This window comes from Ahaetulla prasina, chromosome 2 (genome assembly GCF_028640845.1).
Source record: "Ahaetulla prasina isolate Xishuangbanna chromosome 2, ASM2864084v1, whole genome shotgun sequence".
Lineage (NCBI taxonomy): Eukaryota > Metazoa > Chordata > Lepidosauria > Squamata > Colubridae > Ahaetulla > Ahaetulla prasina.
The window spans coordinates 199,211,779-199,230,011 of NC_080540.1; the positions used below are offsets into that span (position 1 = coordinate 199,211,779).

At 35.3% G+C, this 18,233-nt stretch overlaps 1 protein-coding gene across 1 annotated transcript in view; it reads right to left on the reverse strand.

Moving 5' to 3' along the window:
• The window catches only part of ZCCHC7 (zinc finger CCHC-type containing 7), a 147,869-nt gene that overhangs the window by 51,710 nt on the left and 77,926 nt on the right, over nucleotides 1-18,233 (reverse strand). Inside the window, exons 3-5 of the mRNA XM_058169440.1 lie at nucleotides 13,105-13,148; nucleotides 6,923-7,045; nucleotides 5,359-5,529 (exon numbers count right to left, since the gene is read on the reverse strand). Coding sequence (XP_058025423.1) covers nucleotides 5,359-5,529; nucleotides 6,923-7,045; nucleotides 13,105-13,148 — 338 coding nt within the window. The remainder of the gene's footprint in view (nucleotides 1-5,358; nucleotides 5,530-6,922; nucleotides 7,046-13,104; nucleotides 13,149-18,233) is intronic.

Consider the following 18,233-nt stretch of genomic DNA (forward strand, 5'->3'; position numbering starts at 1 on the left):
TGTTCCCCTGCACAAGTCTATGTAAAGCACTTACCACTGTCAAGTTTGTGTTAATCCCTGGAGCAAGTGGAAGGAAGGAAGAAGACAGGGTGGTTATTTGAGAACCACCCTAAATCCTAAATGCTTACTGTAACATGCTAAATGTTCACACACCATAACCAAGGGAGAGGGAAAGAAACAGGTACCTGCGTTCTTATGCATTACAGCAATGTCTCCCCATACAAAGGTGTACACTTGCCATAGCTTTCCCATCTAGAAATGCATTTCCACTGAAAATCTGTTTTGTTCTGTCCACAGCTATGAAACTATAACAATCAACTGCAAACTCAGTGCTCAAGAGGCCAATATAGCACCACAGTTTAGATATGATCTGTAGCTTCCACGGGAAACCACTGGAAAACCGATCAATGTTAACTGTAGGATGAAGACAATTCTAGTACACGGGTTCTGATTTGTCGATGAAGGTTCTCAGTCATCCAGGCAGAGTTGTCTGGAAGTTGAATCATGGCAATTGGACTATCTTTTCTTTTTTGGTTTGAAATGTTTCACTGCTTATCCAAGTAGCTTCTTCAGTCTGAGCAAGTTGGTTAGGAGGACCCCATAGCATTCTGACTGCCCACAACAGAAATTTCCATTTGCCTATGTCAACTTCAATTCCACCAACATTTGCATATTAGATTGTAATAAAGCTCTCCAATCTTTTGGGGCTAGTAAGCACATCAGGATTGTTGAAAACATGTTGTGGTTGCTCTGGTAAAATAGATTTGGATACAATCTATTTCAGAAAACATTACAGCGCTATAAATACTTACCAGATTTATGAGAATGCTTATTTGTCCTTCCCACTCCCTTTGCTTACATTTGTTTCCTCTCTGGGCAGGTGAACATACCTGTCAATCATTTTTATTGTCTCAAAAGTTTATGGGCTTATTTGGGACAGAGAGGAATTTTGGGAAAATGAAAGTCTGGCACTTTGCTTTGCAGTTTCTCATTCGAAAAGAACTAAAGTCAAGCAGAAAGAGGAGTCAAGGGAATAAAATGTGTATTTTATCCTGAGTCCTTCGGGAGAAGGGCGGTATAAAAATCAAATAAAATAAATAAATAAATAAATAAATAAAAGATTATATTGGCACACTGGCAAGAGTACTTCAGGCACCGTGTTGGTGATCCCAGAATTATATTGATGCCCACATTCTGCAAAAATCAAATACAGTGCTTAGGAGCTAATTATAAAGCAAACAGAATAGATTCTCACAGAAAATTACCCAGTTAAATAATACAAATTAGGCAGTGACAGCTAGAAATATCTAAGCAAAAGAGCCAAATAACCATAAGGTGAAGCAAAAATTATGTTTGCATTGTTATTTGAGCTGTGCTCAAGGAACCCTCTTCTTAACATAATCCCACAAAATTATGGAGTTTGTATTAGAATGTGAGTCCAGACAAAGCCTAGGTAACCAATAGGATCTTCTGAAAGAGCATGTGAAGAATTCCGTAAAAGATGTTGCATGCATGGAAGATCCTTTCTATTTCTAGGCTAACTTTTCCCAACTTACACTCTTCAGCTAAATAGTGGGTATAAAATCACTTTTGGATCCAAGCCACACGGTGAAACTATTACAATATTTTGAGCAAGAAAATCTTAAAACAGAAGATAAATATATCTGGATGTTTGGAATGCTGAATTAAGACTTAAATGTATCTGATTTTTAGAAAATCGTTATACACATTGACTTAAATCTGAGATTTCATTATGTTTATTTTCAACAATTAACAATGCACTAAATGCTATGGAATGCTGCAAGACTATTTTTGCACATGTTACTGAAACAATAGATTTTGTTCTCAAATAAATATGCTTATAAATATTAAGAAGGAAATATACACTGTCTGGAAAACATGCACTTTTCAAACATTTGCTATGTATTACTCTGTGGAAATTCTATAATTCATTTCATATATTCCCCCCCCCCTTTTTTTATCCTGTTATATTCTTATAATGCATTATTTCAAATAAATACATCATCATGTTGTTTTAGAAACAAGTTTGGGGAGGAATTAAAAATAGTGTATGAATGAATTTGCATGCATAGTTTGAAATGATTTTAAAGGATGCTGAGTTTGATTAGAAGGATTAGGCTTTAAACTAAATCATGAAGAAGTTGGTGGCAAAGCTCAGATGTGTACAGACACAATTTATATGTTGCTGGGGAAAAACCTAGTAAAACTAATTTAAATATCAAGGAAGAAACTGGCAAATTCCTATTGAAAATATAGGAATAAACATTGTAACTTTTAACGCAAGAGGATAAATATAATCTGATGAATACAAGATATTATGAGATGACTCATAATTGGTTTGTTATAGCCTAAATACTACACAAATAAAATTTGAATTTTGATCCCATAATTAGCATAGCTTGGCAGTGAAGAATGAAACTTGTTCAAAATAAACAGAAAGGGGGAGGGGGAAGGCAAAAGATGAACTACAATGTTTATTTAAATTGTGTACAAGTGTTTACTCAAATTACGTGTTTATAAAAGTAGGAAAACTGAGAAAATCATTGGTAAATCCAAATTAAAGTAACTGGAGGAACAGACAAAATAATGGTTGATTTCTATTATTATCAGCCAACAAAGTAGGTGTGGATTGTGTGTGGCTTTTGTTTTTGTTTTGTTTTTTTAAGAAAACTGCAGATCTTTTAGAGAGGTATGAAGGGATTTTTAATTGCACTGACATCTGTTAGAAAGCAATCTCTGCCAAGACTGGTCTCACTAGGAAATTTTGACTGGCCTAGCTAACAGCTTTCTCCATCAGTAGCTGAAAGAAGGCACAAGGGGATCAACTCTCCTTGACATGATTCTAACCAATGAAAAGCATTTTTGTTAATGATATGGAAATAATGACCAGGCAGCACTAGAGTTCTTGATTTTATGGAAAACTATATCTGAGTATATCAGTAAATGCATAATTTAGATTTCAAGGAAATAGATTTTAATAGAGCAGTAATACCTAAGATTCAGTGATATGAAACCCTAATTGGAAAATATGGAGTTGGACAGATATTGTTAAAAAAAAATCTAAATTACATAAGATGTGAAAAGAAAACAATATTATAGTATTTGAGTTTGGGGAAAAAAATCTAATAATAAAAATGATTTAAATGGTTTAGTATGAAACGGGGGGACAGTAAACTTGAAAGCAAATTGAAGAGTCAAAATTGTCACTTTTGATTGATAAGAGCATCTACATCTGCTGTATGAGTTCAGATCTCATTTACTTATACCGTCAAATGAATTAAATATTAAAGAAAGAACTTGCTGAGCATCTGTTATTTTTGAGAAGTCCCAAAGATTAGGAAAAATAAAGGATCCTATCATCACATTTATTACAAGTTGGGAACAAGTCTTATCAGTCTAAGTGCATCTTATTTATTAGATAATTAAAATTAGGTAATTTTCTTGAACAGTATGTATGTATGTATGTAGGTAGGTAGGTATGTATGTATCTTAGGAAACAAATCCAACACACCAGAAAAAGAAAACCAAGAGAGTTTGACACCAACTCACTCCAGCCTAGAAGCAAAGCCAGGTTTTCAAGGATTTTTGGAACACCTACAGATTGGGTGCCATATGAGTCTTGGAGAGGATGCTATTTCAAAGGACAGGTGCCGCAATCATATATGATAATGGAAGGGACTTCCATGAGTAACTGCAGTATAATGCACAAGATAAAGGAAAGTTATTCAAGGATGCCTAAGTGGCATAATGAAAAGGAGAGAAAATCGGAGAAGGATTCATTTTTAATGAAAGGGACAAATGAAAAACAGCATTTGAAAATTATGTTCTAATTTGCACTGAACCATCAGTTTTGATGTCTATCTTCACAAGAACTTACATAGTTTTTACTATTTTTCTATATTAGAAAATCTTTACAATGTAACACACCCTCCAAAGTATAACATAGTAAAAAAAAAAAAGAGTCAATTTCATGTTTGTAAAAAACAACATTCACATTCCCTTTAACCAGCCTTATATATGTTAACTTCATATTTCATTACTGACACTGAACATACAGTGGGAATACAAAAGAATATATATATGTATGTATGTATGTATGTATGTATGTATGTATGTATGTATGTATGTTTGTATACACACACACACACACACATATAAACACACACACACACACACACTCACTCACTTTCTATTTTAAAGGAAATATTTCAGAATCTCCAATAAGACTTGAAAATGTATACTTGTGGCTAAATTTCCAGAGATAATTGACTGGACATCAGTACCATGAATAGCAGCTAATCTCAGTTACAATTATAAGAAAAAAATTACAAACTGGGACTATGAAAACAGAAACACACACACACACACAATGTGCCTAATCAGCTTTTCTTAGCACATGGTTTTTAGAAGAGAATATGCAAGCTGTTTATCTGGCAAATCTGCGCTACAAAGGTCTGGCTGCTGAATATCACATGGCAACCAACTTTTGCTATGAATTTTGATGAGATATGTAAATAAATGGCATCTATTAACTTCCTCAGCATTATTTGTTTCTGGTCAGAGATCTGTTGGAATAATGTAATTATATGCCATACAAAACTAAATAATTTGGACCCTAGGAAAAAAATGAAGATAATAATAAGATTATTTTCTCATCAGCTTTATTATTTTTGTATTCTGTGTTTTAAATCATATATACTTAGTAATCCATAAAACAAATGCTTAAAGAATGCTAGTATTATTTCCATTGGGAAGAATGAGATGGCAGGTGTGCTGTTTAAGATGTTCTCATAGTGAAATTTAGTTAGTCTCTTAGTCTCTATATTAAACCTGTAATCAATATACATTTTAAAATATAATGCATATATTGTGTTTTTGCAAGTTTTTCTCTCGTTATTCATATGCAGGAAAGGCAAACTGCATTTCTGATGTATTCATAAAGAATAAGCATGCCTATAAATTTTATATAATTTGAAATCATTTCTGTTTATAACAAAAATAAAATGTCAGGTCAAAAGTTCATTTAATGAATTATAGAGTATGTTATTTCATAGAAATTAATGCTTTTCAGAAATAAAAAAATGTGCAAACAATAATTTAGCACTCCAGTATTTATTGGTAATGCTTTTGTATTTCTATTTTTACATTCTTTTTTATTATTTTTACACACATATATAAAGCAGAAAATACTACTTCTGTACATCTAACTGTGTCTTTAGACAAACATATGCTAAGAGACCAGCAATGGATAAACAGGAATGACTAAGAGACATTCTGGGGGGAAAAAGAAAGAGAAAAAAAGAATCACTGGGTAGTTTCTGTTAACAATGTACTCACATCTGCATAATGACCTCTCATATCACAGCGGTTGCAATGTTTTTTCCAGTACATTCTCTCAGGGCACTCTCTAGAACAGTGTCCTGGCAAACAACAATTTAAACAAAATCGTGCTGGACAGCTGTTTTGCAGGTGACCTCTCTGTGCACAAAGACAACAGGGTGGAATTTTCTGCAAAATAAATGCAAAGAAACAAAAATGATCAAATGCTTATAGAATCAGAGGAATTTAAATTAAGTAAAATAAACAAGGCACTTCTATTTATATTCAGAGAGAACGTCTAAGTCCTTCGCTTTAAGACCTACTGTACTATTTCATAATCTCATGCATTATGAAATGAAGCCCTCAATAATTGAAACATAAGGTAAAATGAAACAACAGTGCAATAAATAAAGAGCAAAAGATGAACAATCAATAGCTAATGAATAAAATCATTTCCAGTACTGCTAGGCAGAACAAGAGGTCCTTCCCAAAATTCCAGCAATCTGTTTGAAAAAAAGTAGTACTTAGATCAGCGTTCTTCAAACCGGGCAACTTTAAGATACATGGAATTCAACTCCTAGAACCCCCAGCTATTATTTAAGCCTTAGTTAACAATGCTGTAGAAAGCACTTGAAAGAAGCAGTTTGCAAAGCGCATTGCTGTGATTGAAGCACCTTTCTTCAAAGCATTAAAGCAGCCGTGTCCTCTGCAAACCTTCGGCCAAGGCTTTGAAAGCTGGCCTCAAGCTGACACGTATGTATGGCTATAGAGATAACACTTCCACTGGAACTGCTAGTGAAGTGCAATGGCAGAACCTGCTCACACCCACAGAGATAGCAGGGGCAACTTCCAAAGCAGCGAGGTCAGGCACCAGCCTTGCCAAGGATCCAGTTGCTGCTATTATCCTGATGAAAAATTATTAGCATTGGGTTGCCCACCAATATACACAATACTATGGATTATGGATTCTGTAGGAGGAATTCTCTCATCAGCTCAGTGGACATTTCCCCCCTTATTTTTCTAGGCATGAATATTGAAATAGAAAGTGTGTGCAAGGTGGACATGGTACAAGGTGTAAAAGCTGTGTTTTATCATTTGCTTCCTCAATGAGGGCAGAGTGGGTACTAATTATAGGACGCATGCCTGTATCTCACTTTCTCACAAGCCCTATTGTTCGGTCCACTCATTCACTAAAGTGGGGGAAAGAGAAAAGAAATCTTCAGCGAGCAGGTGGTAATCCTCAGCATGGGCCACTGGGTCTCTCTTGATTGGATTATATTGCTGAGAGCCACTGAAGAAAGAACCAACTTCAAATACTCCATCTCCTCTCTTACAAGGGAATCATGCTCCTAATACCTTCCGATTAATCTCTAGGATAGGATCCACAATGCAAAGAAATTAGCAGGTAATGTCCTTGGGTCTAAACGGCCATTGCAGTTGAGAGCATGGAAATTGCTTTCTTTCTTTCTTTTTTCTTTTTTTCCCTTTCTCAAAACGCCAGCCAGTAAAATTATTTCAGGCCAGCGCTTTAAAGTCTGAAAGTCTCAGCTAGCAATAAAACAAATTGAAATACTACATTTACCTTTGGGGCAGGGCAATTTTTTGATAAATGACCTCGTTTATCACAATTTCTGCAAGTGACGTTTTTGTCCGCTGTGTAGTATCTGTTGTTATGTCGCACTGAAACATAATTACCAATCTGTGCCTGAGGAAACAAAGGGATTTTTATTAGAAGTTGAAAGCTTAATGTTCTGCCACCTTAAGCTTTTATAACAATCAAGCCTAAGATATTGAATTTTTAAAAGAAAAGTGTTTATTTTTATAGTTCTTACACATATACACCCTCTAGAATCAAGATAGGCTTCCCATCTGTAAATAAGTACCATATAAATATTTTTGCAGCACTGTATTACATCCTTTTCAAAGCAGTTTTTAGAAGTTACCATATTTTTCAGAGTATAAGACACCCCTGAGTATAAGACACACCTTAATTTTGGGGGAAGAAAACAAGAAAAAAAGAATTCTGCCTCTGCCTACCAGCATCAGGATCAGCAGCGTCCTAACTTCCATTTGGATTTTTATAACGAGTAGCACCAATCTTTTTATCAGTTTAAAACAAATGCTATCACTCTATTTAACTGGAGTGGCTAGGGTGGGGTGGGGTATGATTTTCATGGGGGCAATAGAGAGACCTGGCACCGAAGGCTCTATTCTTCAGACACCCCCGTCTTCCTATCTATAGCTGTAGGTGTTGAAAGCCTGGCTTTCTTAAAGCAAGGCCCCATAGAGACAAAGCACTTCAGTCCTCCTGGATACTGCCATCTCGTAAACACAGTGCTGGGCTTCCCGGCAAGCCCCCTGCGCCTTTGCTGCCTTGGTCAGAGCCTGATTACAGAAGCGGCCTGGGGAAGTGCGGAGGTCGGGATTTGGTTGGTGAAGCAGGCACTGCACAAGGGGCATAAAGCAAGGCACTGCCACCCAAAAACACTGTTGCCATGATCTCTGCTGCCTGGAGATCTCTGCTGCCTCCCCGCTTCCAAAAATGGGGCGTGCAGAGGCAAAGAAAGAGCAGCAGAGATCGCGGCAACAATTTTTGCGTGGCAGCGCTTTGCCTTATGCCCCCTATGCAGTGCCTGGTTCGCCAACCAAGTCCCGACCTCTGCATGAGGGTGCACGGCTCTGCGAATTGCCTCAGGACATTGAGGAGGAAAAAGAGCATTGCCTCCATGCATTGAGTTTTCCGATGTTTTCCTCCCCAATTATCCGAAGCAATTCGCAGAGCCATGCATCCTCCTCCTCCTTTTCCGCAGTCTCACTTTCTCTTTCCTCCTATCCAGATCTGTCTTCCGGGCCAGGAGCAGAACTGACCGTCCTCAGCCTGGGTCATCTGGAGAAGGGTCAGGCCAGGCGGTGAGCCACCTTGCCTTACACCTCTCATGCAGAAGCGCCCATTTCGCAAGAGCATTGCCTCCATGCATCATGTTTTCTGGTGTTTTCCTCCCCAATTCCCCGATGCAAATTCACAGAGCCATGCACCCTCATGAAAACATGGCAATTTTTGGCCGGTTCCAAGCAGCACACTAACCATTTCTGCCGCCCATCTCCCAGCGTGTAGAGACCGAAAATGCAATGCTCATTTTTGGCAATGTGAGGCTCCCCGCTGCCTGAAACAGCCAGAAAATGTAACGCGTGGAGGCCGACAACCTCCGAAGGGTGGGGGCCAGCAGGTGGGTGAGGTTACATTCAGACTATACAATGCACTCAGATTTTCACCCTCTTTCTGGGGGTAAAAAGGTGCGTCTTATACTCTGAAAAATACGATACTTTTTTCTAAAACTTTTAGTCAATATTATTAACAATATTATTTAATAATGGCATCTTTTGCAAAATATATTTAATTGAATTAGGAAAATAAATAACCTACCAATGAATGTAGAGATGACATTATTAAATCACATGCATAAAGTGCCATGAGGAAACATCCACTGAATTGCCAACAAAAGAAAACATCCTTGATTTTTACACATAGATCAGAAATTTAGACGTTGGTTAATATACCTTACTATTCAAATAAAATTGAAAATCAAAAGCTAAATTATGACTTTAAGAAAAAAATCAAGTATTTCTTTTTCCAAATATGAAAAGCTTGAGGATGACTTTTTCTCAAGAAACAAAAGTATTATTCTATATTTCCCTACACTGCTCTCTTTTAGTTCCAAATATTTCTGATATTCCATGGTTCAAGTTAATGCTCCAATTTCTTATTACACACCACCTGCATTTTACATCTGTGCACACAGCTCCTTGACCTTTAGTTTTAAACCCTAATACCTGGCTCAGTATGTGCTCCTCTAATTAAATAACATGGTCACTATCAACTGTAGCCTTTTGCATTAGAAAGCCAGTAGGTGCCCATTTACTGCCATTGACTATTCTGCATTACCCACATAAATAATAAATTCTCACAGAGAAATCTTACTAGCTATGTTTTTTTTTTTAAAGGAAAGAAATAGGTTCAGGAGTGCATCAATGCCTTGAAACCATGACTGGAAGCTAGGGAAAAAAAGCAGTTGCTACATTTGGGCAGATGCTAGTTTATTCTAGACATTCTGCCATTCAGCTCGCTGCCAGACCAGTCAAGCAGAACTCCTAAGTGGAGTGAGCAATAGAAGGTTTGTAGGTGTGTATGTGTGCGCGCACGCACATGCGTGTGTGAAATCTCCAAGAAAATTCACCTGTAATGAAGCAGAAGATTCCTCCATCACCTTTTCTGCCTTCTTCCCATCTCTGTCAGTTTACATTGCTGCAACCCATGCCATCGTTTGAATTCTTATATGAAAGGTTTTTTTAATCTTTATGTGATGATTAAGGGAAATAATAAAACTGTTAATAGCAACTCATGCTATTATGTAGAGTACTTCCAATAATTGATGGAGCGTTTTTTAGGAAAACAGCTGACAGGAAAAAAAGGAGATTGAAAAATTCAACCTCAGCCTGGTTCCCTAATGTGATGAATATTAGAGAATCCAACCTTATGGTTACAGTCCAGTTCACATTGGTCTTTTTCCATGAACAGTGAGAGAGAAATTATGTAACAGGAATTGGGTTCCTGTCTGTCAGCATGATAATTCTGTGAAGATAGGCTAGACTAAATATAATGTTCTAGGAGAAACTAGCAAAATAAAGAGTTTGAAAATGGACAAGATCTGCTGGAGCTTGGGGGGGGGGGAGAACAAAACAAAATCGCCCAATGAATCCCTATGGGTGAAGTAGTTGTGCATGCTGCGAACTGTTCCATTTTTAAGCCCTTCCGTCCTGGTTGTATGACTCAGAGTAGAGTTGATATTAAGTGGTTGGAAAGAATACCAAAGTCACAATTTCCAAGCTTTCCTTATTCTATTCTATTTTGTTGGGGATGGGGGTTAAGCAGATTTTACATTGTCCCAAAGATGGTTTTTCAAGAGGCAACTGGACTTTCTGTTTTTTCTTTGAAAAGCTGATGAAGCTTCTTATCCAAGAAGCTTTATCAGCTCTGGAGCTTAGAGCTGAAGAAGCTTCTTGGATGAGAAGTGAAATGTCTTCAAAGAAAAAACAGGAAGTCCAGTTGCCTCTTGAAAAAGCACTTTTGGGACAACCATGACCTGGATGACTTAGAATCTCCACAGAGAAATTTTACACTGCTTACCTTTACAAATGCAGCTTGGTTGGCTTGCCTAGATTGTCCCAAACCCAAATCGATTACAAATGGCAGGAGTGTCTCAGACTTTGCAACGGGTATAAAACATTAGTAATGAATTGACCTATTGTGAAGACACTATCAATCTGTACTCAGACCTTAATTTGGGAATAGAATCAGCAAACAGCCGATATATTACTTTCTTTAACAGGCAAAGGGAGGCCAACTCCATTGATTCTGTTTGATCCTTTTGAGATATTTTATATCATCTGCCAAAGTGTTCTGGACCATTTCCATATATTAAGGGTTTAGTATGACTGTTCCACTTTAACTTGTAGGAGTGTTATCAGACATACTCATGAATATCTTTGCCAAAACTGGCCATGAAACATCTTACAGATGCTTGTGATTTAGTGTTCTCTATAGTGGAGGCTATGATCTGAATGTAGGCTCCATGTCCTGAAATTCATGAGTTGAATTGTCTCCTAATGGATTGCTTCAAAGACCTATCTTTTCACCAGGTCTTTCTCATGAATACCACTTGAGGGTTTTGTTTTAATTTGACTTTATTGTTCCTTTTAATGAATATATTTCACACTTCTTACATTTTCTGCTTTGCTATTATATTTTAATAAGTGTTGAGACCTAACTGTATGGGGAGCAGCTGAAATTTGAATAAATGAATGGGATCTGCAAAGGAAGAATCAGAACCAATCATTGGAGAACTAAATTTGGTGGCTGGGGATGGATCAATTCCTGAAGAAAACCGGGATCACTATAGCAGTCCCTCTATGCGGGAATGGAAGATCAGTTGAGAATATCCTCAAGAGCCAAATAATTCCTCAATGTTCTGGAGAATGTACCAGGTGAAAGGGCTGACCATTCTGTCAAATCTCTAGTTTTTGCTAAGGAATAAATAGCAAAAGTTTCTTAAAAAGTCACTTAAAATATCACTTCTGAGAGCTCCCTTCTCATCTTTTCTGAGAACTCCAAGCACTGAAACAAGTCAATTTATGACAAGGTCAGGCAGCATAAATCAACAGTAAATCAACAAAGCATACATTAGAGATGCATTTGTTATCAACAAATATATTTCTTTTTCATCATTGCACTGCATTTGCTATGTCATTTATGTTATAAACTGCTTGTTTCAATGCTTGGAGCTCCTCAATTAATTGCCCAGCAGAACTTTCTTGAGGGGTGAGTAGATAGAGACTTTGAGGACCATCTCATTCACAAACTCTTGAGACTTGATTCCAAACTCGTCATAAAATGAGGCAAATCTCACTTATCAACTATCTCGCTTAGGAACAGAAATTTTAGGCTCAATCTGTATAGGGGGTTCAGGAAGCAGTTAATGCCTAAGCATACTAGAGGCATTAAGTTGTACACCTTGTCTCCCTTTCTCAGGGGTGTGTGTGTGTGAGAGAGAGAGAGAGGGAGGGAGAGAGAGAGGGAGGGAGAAAGAGAGAGAGAGAGGGAGAGAGAGAGAGAGAGAGAGAGAGAGAGAGAAAGAGAGGGAAAGTGGGTAGGGAGAGAGAGATTACAGCAATGAACTATGATTCTCTCAATGATGCTTAATAGCACTGACCACTGTGATTTTTTTGGAATTATTTTTGTGACTAGCAAATTGGAGTTGCTATATTAAAATAACATTCCTACTGCTCAGTAACAGGTAACAGCATTCTGCTAATTCTACTTGACTTCATAGTATCTGGATTGTAGGAACCCCCAGGATTCCATTCTCTTCCTCCTGATGTGTAACACTTATAACAAACCATCACAAATTATAATCTAGAGATCTGTGACATTGTTTCAGTACTGTGCTGATTGCAGTGCTGTATAAATTCTGGGAAATACAGAGGTGATGATTAAATAAACCTAAGATGAATTTTGAGAAGACAGGGGCACTGTGGTTAGATGGATTTTAAGTAGTTTAACTGTTTGTAATAAGTAACAAGTGGTCATATTCAATTTAATTTCCCAATTATGATGCTGGACAGAATGAATATCTTAATAATCCAAGAATAGTACTATTATAGAACATGTTATGTAGCTCTATTATGAAAGCTTGTCTGGAAGTTTCAGCTTGGACAGAAAACAGTTTAGAGATGAAATAGAGCAGCTAGGTTAAATCAATCCTCTATGTATAGCACAACTTTACTTAAATGAACACATCTAGGAATAAAACCTTACATGAAGCTCTAATTAACACAATTATTTAATTATCTTCTACCACAGAGTTTCCTAAACTTTCTGGCTTTGCGGGCCAAAGCATGTGGGCAGCAGGGAAGCGTGTCTGCTGCTCACACAAATGGATCACATGCATGCACACCCTCACCTTCTGCTCGTACAAGAGGGGATGTACATGTGCGGGTTCACCCGCTGCTTCAGGAGGCCTGGGTTTGAACAGTTCACAGCCTAGTAGTGGCGTGAGGATTGGGGACACCTTATTCTACAAAGTTTTAGAGAACACACAAGATCCCCAGAAGTGTTTATGATTTATTTTTTCAGTAATGAAAAGACATTAATATAAAATATTAATATATTAATATTTATATAAAATAGACAAAAATTCAATATTGTACCTGTAAGTCTTTATCACTGATGGTCCATCCTGTTGTATCTTCTCCTGCAAAACAATTATTTGGAAACAATTGAAATAGATTTTAGGAACTTTGTCTTCTTAATAGCAAGTTAATGAAAGATAGTTACAAAATTTCCAAAGTGTTATCACAAAACTTTTTTACATTTTATCTCTTATCTGCGCAGTATCTAATCTGGTGAAGTAGGTGACATACAAATTAATAAATAATAATAATTGTAAGCAATGTACTTTGAGACAATATATAATGTTTTAATACTAAAATAGTATTTTAATTTATATAGGAAGATTTCAGGGACTCTTTCATGAGAAGGTTAGTAATGATCTTTTTTTATCACCACAAGTAATAAAGGAATGTTAATGAACTGTATACAAAGAGCAAGATCTGAAAAGTTTTTGGAAGCTTGTGTAGGTAGTAAATTATCTTCTAATAGAGCATCAAAAGCTTCACTGCCCCAGAATCTTAATGACAGAATAAAATAAATTTTCCAATGAACATCCACTGAGTTTCAAGAGCTATTGAAAATATTTTGTAACATAAAAATATAACTGGAATATCAATTATCATTTGGATGGTTCTAACATGGACACACGTTGTATGCTATTCTACACATTTGACATAATATTCCTAGTCAATTCTGTATTTGTTTTTTAAGTTAAGCTTTCAAAGCAATCATTGTAACTATATGTAAGCTATCTATGTATTTCACATTAAAGCAACCAGATAAATATTAGCTTTCACTTGGTTGATTAATATGCGGTTCTCAAGTTATAAGAAGCTCTTCATCGTTTATAGTATAACATAAATATTTATCTAAAATCTTTACAGATTGCCTTTTGGGAAACATACATAACTAGCAACATCCAACAAAAGATGAATCCAGTTGAGATATAATGAATGAATAAAAATGTAAGAATCCAGTATAATAAGGAAACACCATGACTTGGGAATTAGTGTTATAAAAACCCTCTTAGAGAAAGGCAGATGGAACAAATGGATTTTCAAGGATATTTGAAAGCTTGTACAAAATGCTCTTTCATAGTGCCAAAGAAAACAGTCCCACATCCAGGAGAACACCAGTAAGAAGGCCCTTGACTGGCACTCAAAAAGGGCCTCTAGTTGATCTTTACAGAAGGATCATACAATTGAGGGCAGTCTTCTGTATATCCCGTTTAAAACTTTAAAAGAAAACGGATACAAGGGAAAACAGTCTTCTATATATCCCCAAATTGTTTAAATCTTTAAAAAGTTAATATAAGGGCTTTAAAAAGAATTCAGAACAGCTCTGATAATCATATACAATTGGTGCAAAATTAGTGTAACATGTTTGGATCTCCTATTCACACAGATACACAGTGCACTAGTATTTTAAAATCATTTTAGCATATATGGGTAATCAAATATGAATGGTCACTTTTCCCCAGACCAGATGCCACACCACGGGTAACGTAGATATTGCCTGCTGTTGCTCCCCAGCAATGGTACCAGAGGATTATTGCCATTCATTCAAACAATAACAGCAGCATATAGCCAACATGAGTAGTAGGCACTGAATTTGCATAATGTTTTAAAATAACAATTGGACTGAGTTTGCAAATTTCAACATTAAAAATAATATGCTGTGCGAAAAACTAGCTTCCTTTGTTATTCTATGTCATCTTCATTGGTGATATTAGTACTAGCACTATAGAAGATGATGCAAAACAAAATGCCTTACCATTTCCCCCCATGGAAGTATGGTATATATTTGTCTGTTATATTAATTGAATTAATATACATATTAATATACATATATGTATATTGAATATACATTCAAATCAAGTTCAGATTATTGTTCACCCCACAGCTTTTCTTACGCAATTCCTAAGCACAGCCCACAAAGACACAGCCCTCAGCTCCAAGATGGCTGCTCCTTCATTTAAAAACACAGCTACATCTACAAACAACTTGACAATTTTAAATATCCAATTATTCATATCAAAGTATTGGAATATGCCATGTAACAAAGTTGATTTATCTTTTTAAATGCCAAGCCTTAGTCAACTTTTCTCTGACTGGCCTACAATTTATTTACATTTTTCTTTAAGAATATAAAAACAAAAATCTTGTAAACTTTTGTTCTTGAACTGCAAATTGAAAATATGACCTGTAGCTATTACTTTTTTCCATTTTATATGCGTCATACTTCTATCAAACATTTGCTGATTAATGGAGGGAGGGGGCAGAAGTGTTTGCCTCCCCCCCAAGTATATTTACATTGATGAACAATGCTGTTTATCATGAAGCATGGCTTTCCCATCACAACTATTCTGTAATCTGATATTTTATGACTTGTATTTTATTCTAGATCTCTCTGTGATCTTTGCTGGAATTATTTGTGTAGCTTATAGACAAGTGTTCTAAACAATTAAGTTCATTTCTATCTAAAACGCTATCCTCTAAAGCATTTACAATCAAATTTTACTAGTTTATTTATGAGAATGTCATGTGGAACTGTGTCAAAAGCACTGCTAAATTTGATTACGCTGAAGATTATATCTACTGCATTCCCTTTATCCACTAAACCACTTATTTTATAAAACTCAGAGATTAGTCTGTACTGGCATGTATTTCTTACATTTACAATACCTTATTAGCAACCATTTTTGAATCTTCCTCCCAACCCATTTTGCAAAGTAAAAATAAAATCTATTATGTTAAAGTACTTTAAGTGAGTAAAATATTATTGGTTCAAATAGCTTTATTATTGTTTTCTTTTATTGTCCAAAAAATACAAAAAAATGATAGCATGTCAAGAGTATATGCTTGTACAATGGCTTCAAGAACTGCAATACTTATCCTGAATTCATTCTTTTTTTAAAAGAAAAACCCTCTGTTTTATTACATTATACAGTATAAATAATAACCAAGTACAATGATATTTATATAATGGGAACTAAAGACTATTACCATAATGATTGAACGTTTCAAAAAAAATTATGTCAATGTTAAATATGATATGTGAGATGTAAATGTAAATGGACAGAGTTGCTTAAATTCTACAATTAATGCTGAAAATAATTTGCAAAGTACACTGAATGATTTTGTAATATTAATATTCTTGTGTTCTCTATATGCTGTTTGTTACTCCACAGTTGTATATTCTTCAAATTTTTATCAGATATTATCCGTATTATACCCTGCATCAGTTCTTGAAAGAAATGGTTGTTTAGCAATTAAGATGCATAAAATATTTAAGCGTTTTAAAAAATATACAGAACAGGTGTTGGTCCTACCTGATACACCCTTTCTGATAACTTTATAATTGCTTTTACAATGATTTTTATGAAACATACCCAAAAAGATTTAGTTGGGATATACTGTATAGTCTATTCAGTATACTCAAAACTGCATTCTGAATTGTGATGTTGAGTCTATGCAGAGTATTGTTAATAGGACTTTGCCCTGCCAAATAGAACACCATAGTCTTAACTCCTTGTGACTTCATGGACATAGCTATGCAGTTTTCTTGGCAACAGAAATGGCTTCCCACTACCTTCGTAGGCTAATCTATAATCCAGTGATTCACTGGTGGTCTCCTGTCCCATCTTCTAGCCTCAGTAGGTTGAAACTAGTTTTGATTTTCTGAGATCAATTAAGTGCTGAGCAGACTCTAAAAACTTAACTTTTTATGTGTAAAAATTGAAGTATGTTTTAAAAAGGTAGGTTCCTGCTTGTTTACAATATTTGTTTCACATATTTCTACTAAGCAGCTTCAAGAAAACAGAAGATGTAATTATTCTGGAATAAAATAATATGGTCTTCTCTAACAACATCGATTAATCAGTTCTTATGTTCTATTAAGTAGAATTTTAACAAAGATATAGCCAATTAAAAATTGAGGATCTTTATGGATTTACTTGGTATAGTTTCCCCTCCCCACCCTGCCCCCCAAGGACAATATTTGGCTCTTTCTGACATAAGTGGAATTCAAACAAAACTGTATTTTGTACTAAAAGTAGATCTAAATTCAGAATAGCGTAGAATATAATTTAGTAAATCTGTATATTTTTATATAATCAATCTGTGAGGATCATAAAAGAAAGTGATTTGAGTCTAGGGTGACAAGAGGAAGGTGGGATCAGGAAAAAGCACTGTAACTTTTCTTCTGTAAATTTTTTCTCTGTTCCATTCTGTTGCAAGGTCAACTCTTCATGCAACATAGTGAATCCATCATCTTTTTAAAAAAAAATAGTATAAAGAAATACCTGCAGATCAAGGGTAAAAATATTATAAAAACCACTGCTGATAGTTATCATTCCCAACTGGTAACGTCTGACATTAATTTCTATTTTAAGAGTATTCCAAGCTCCCTTTAATTCATAAGAATTTGATTAACCATAAAGGAGTTAATTTACAGATGGAATGGATTCTTTGTTAACATCTTGTTTGAAAAAATAATTTCCTACCCAGGATTTAAGTAGTTTCAGGAAAGGCCCATTTAATCATAATTTTACTGTAAGAACCACACATTTCTGAGAATCTCATTAGAAATCACAGTGCAGAGGATTTTTCAAATTCTTTAAAGTGTTAATGATAAATTCTTCAAGTAGGATTATTTTGTCTTGCTACTTTTGTTGCAGCCTTAAACAATCCATGCAAGAGATCACTTCAGTTAAAAAATTGAAATGAAATAGGACATTCATTTCAAGTGTTAATATTGATAGAACAACAGCTATTAATTTTTATTGAATTACAACAAGTAACAATTTTTAAAAACAATCTTATGCTGCCTGATGGGTATATTTTTGAGGGCTATAACAGAGGGAGGTTAGAATTTAATATCTATTCGGCAAATAATATTACTTTATCCAAACATGCAGAATTACATTTAATCCAAATGAAGACATATATACCTTTGTGATTTTTTTTTAAAAAAGCTTACTAAACGGTCAAATATGTGCATTTTTACTACATATTCTTCTATGTATTATGGTAATTTATATAACCTAAGATTCCATTTCAATTTATTATATCTGCAGGATATATTACATGAAAGAATGGTAATATATCCCTATCTGTTGATACTAAATATACACATATTTGTAAAACACTGCACCTTAGAAATGTGT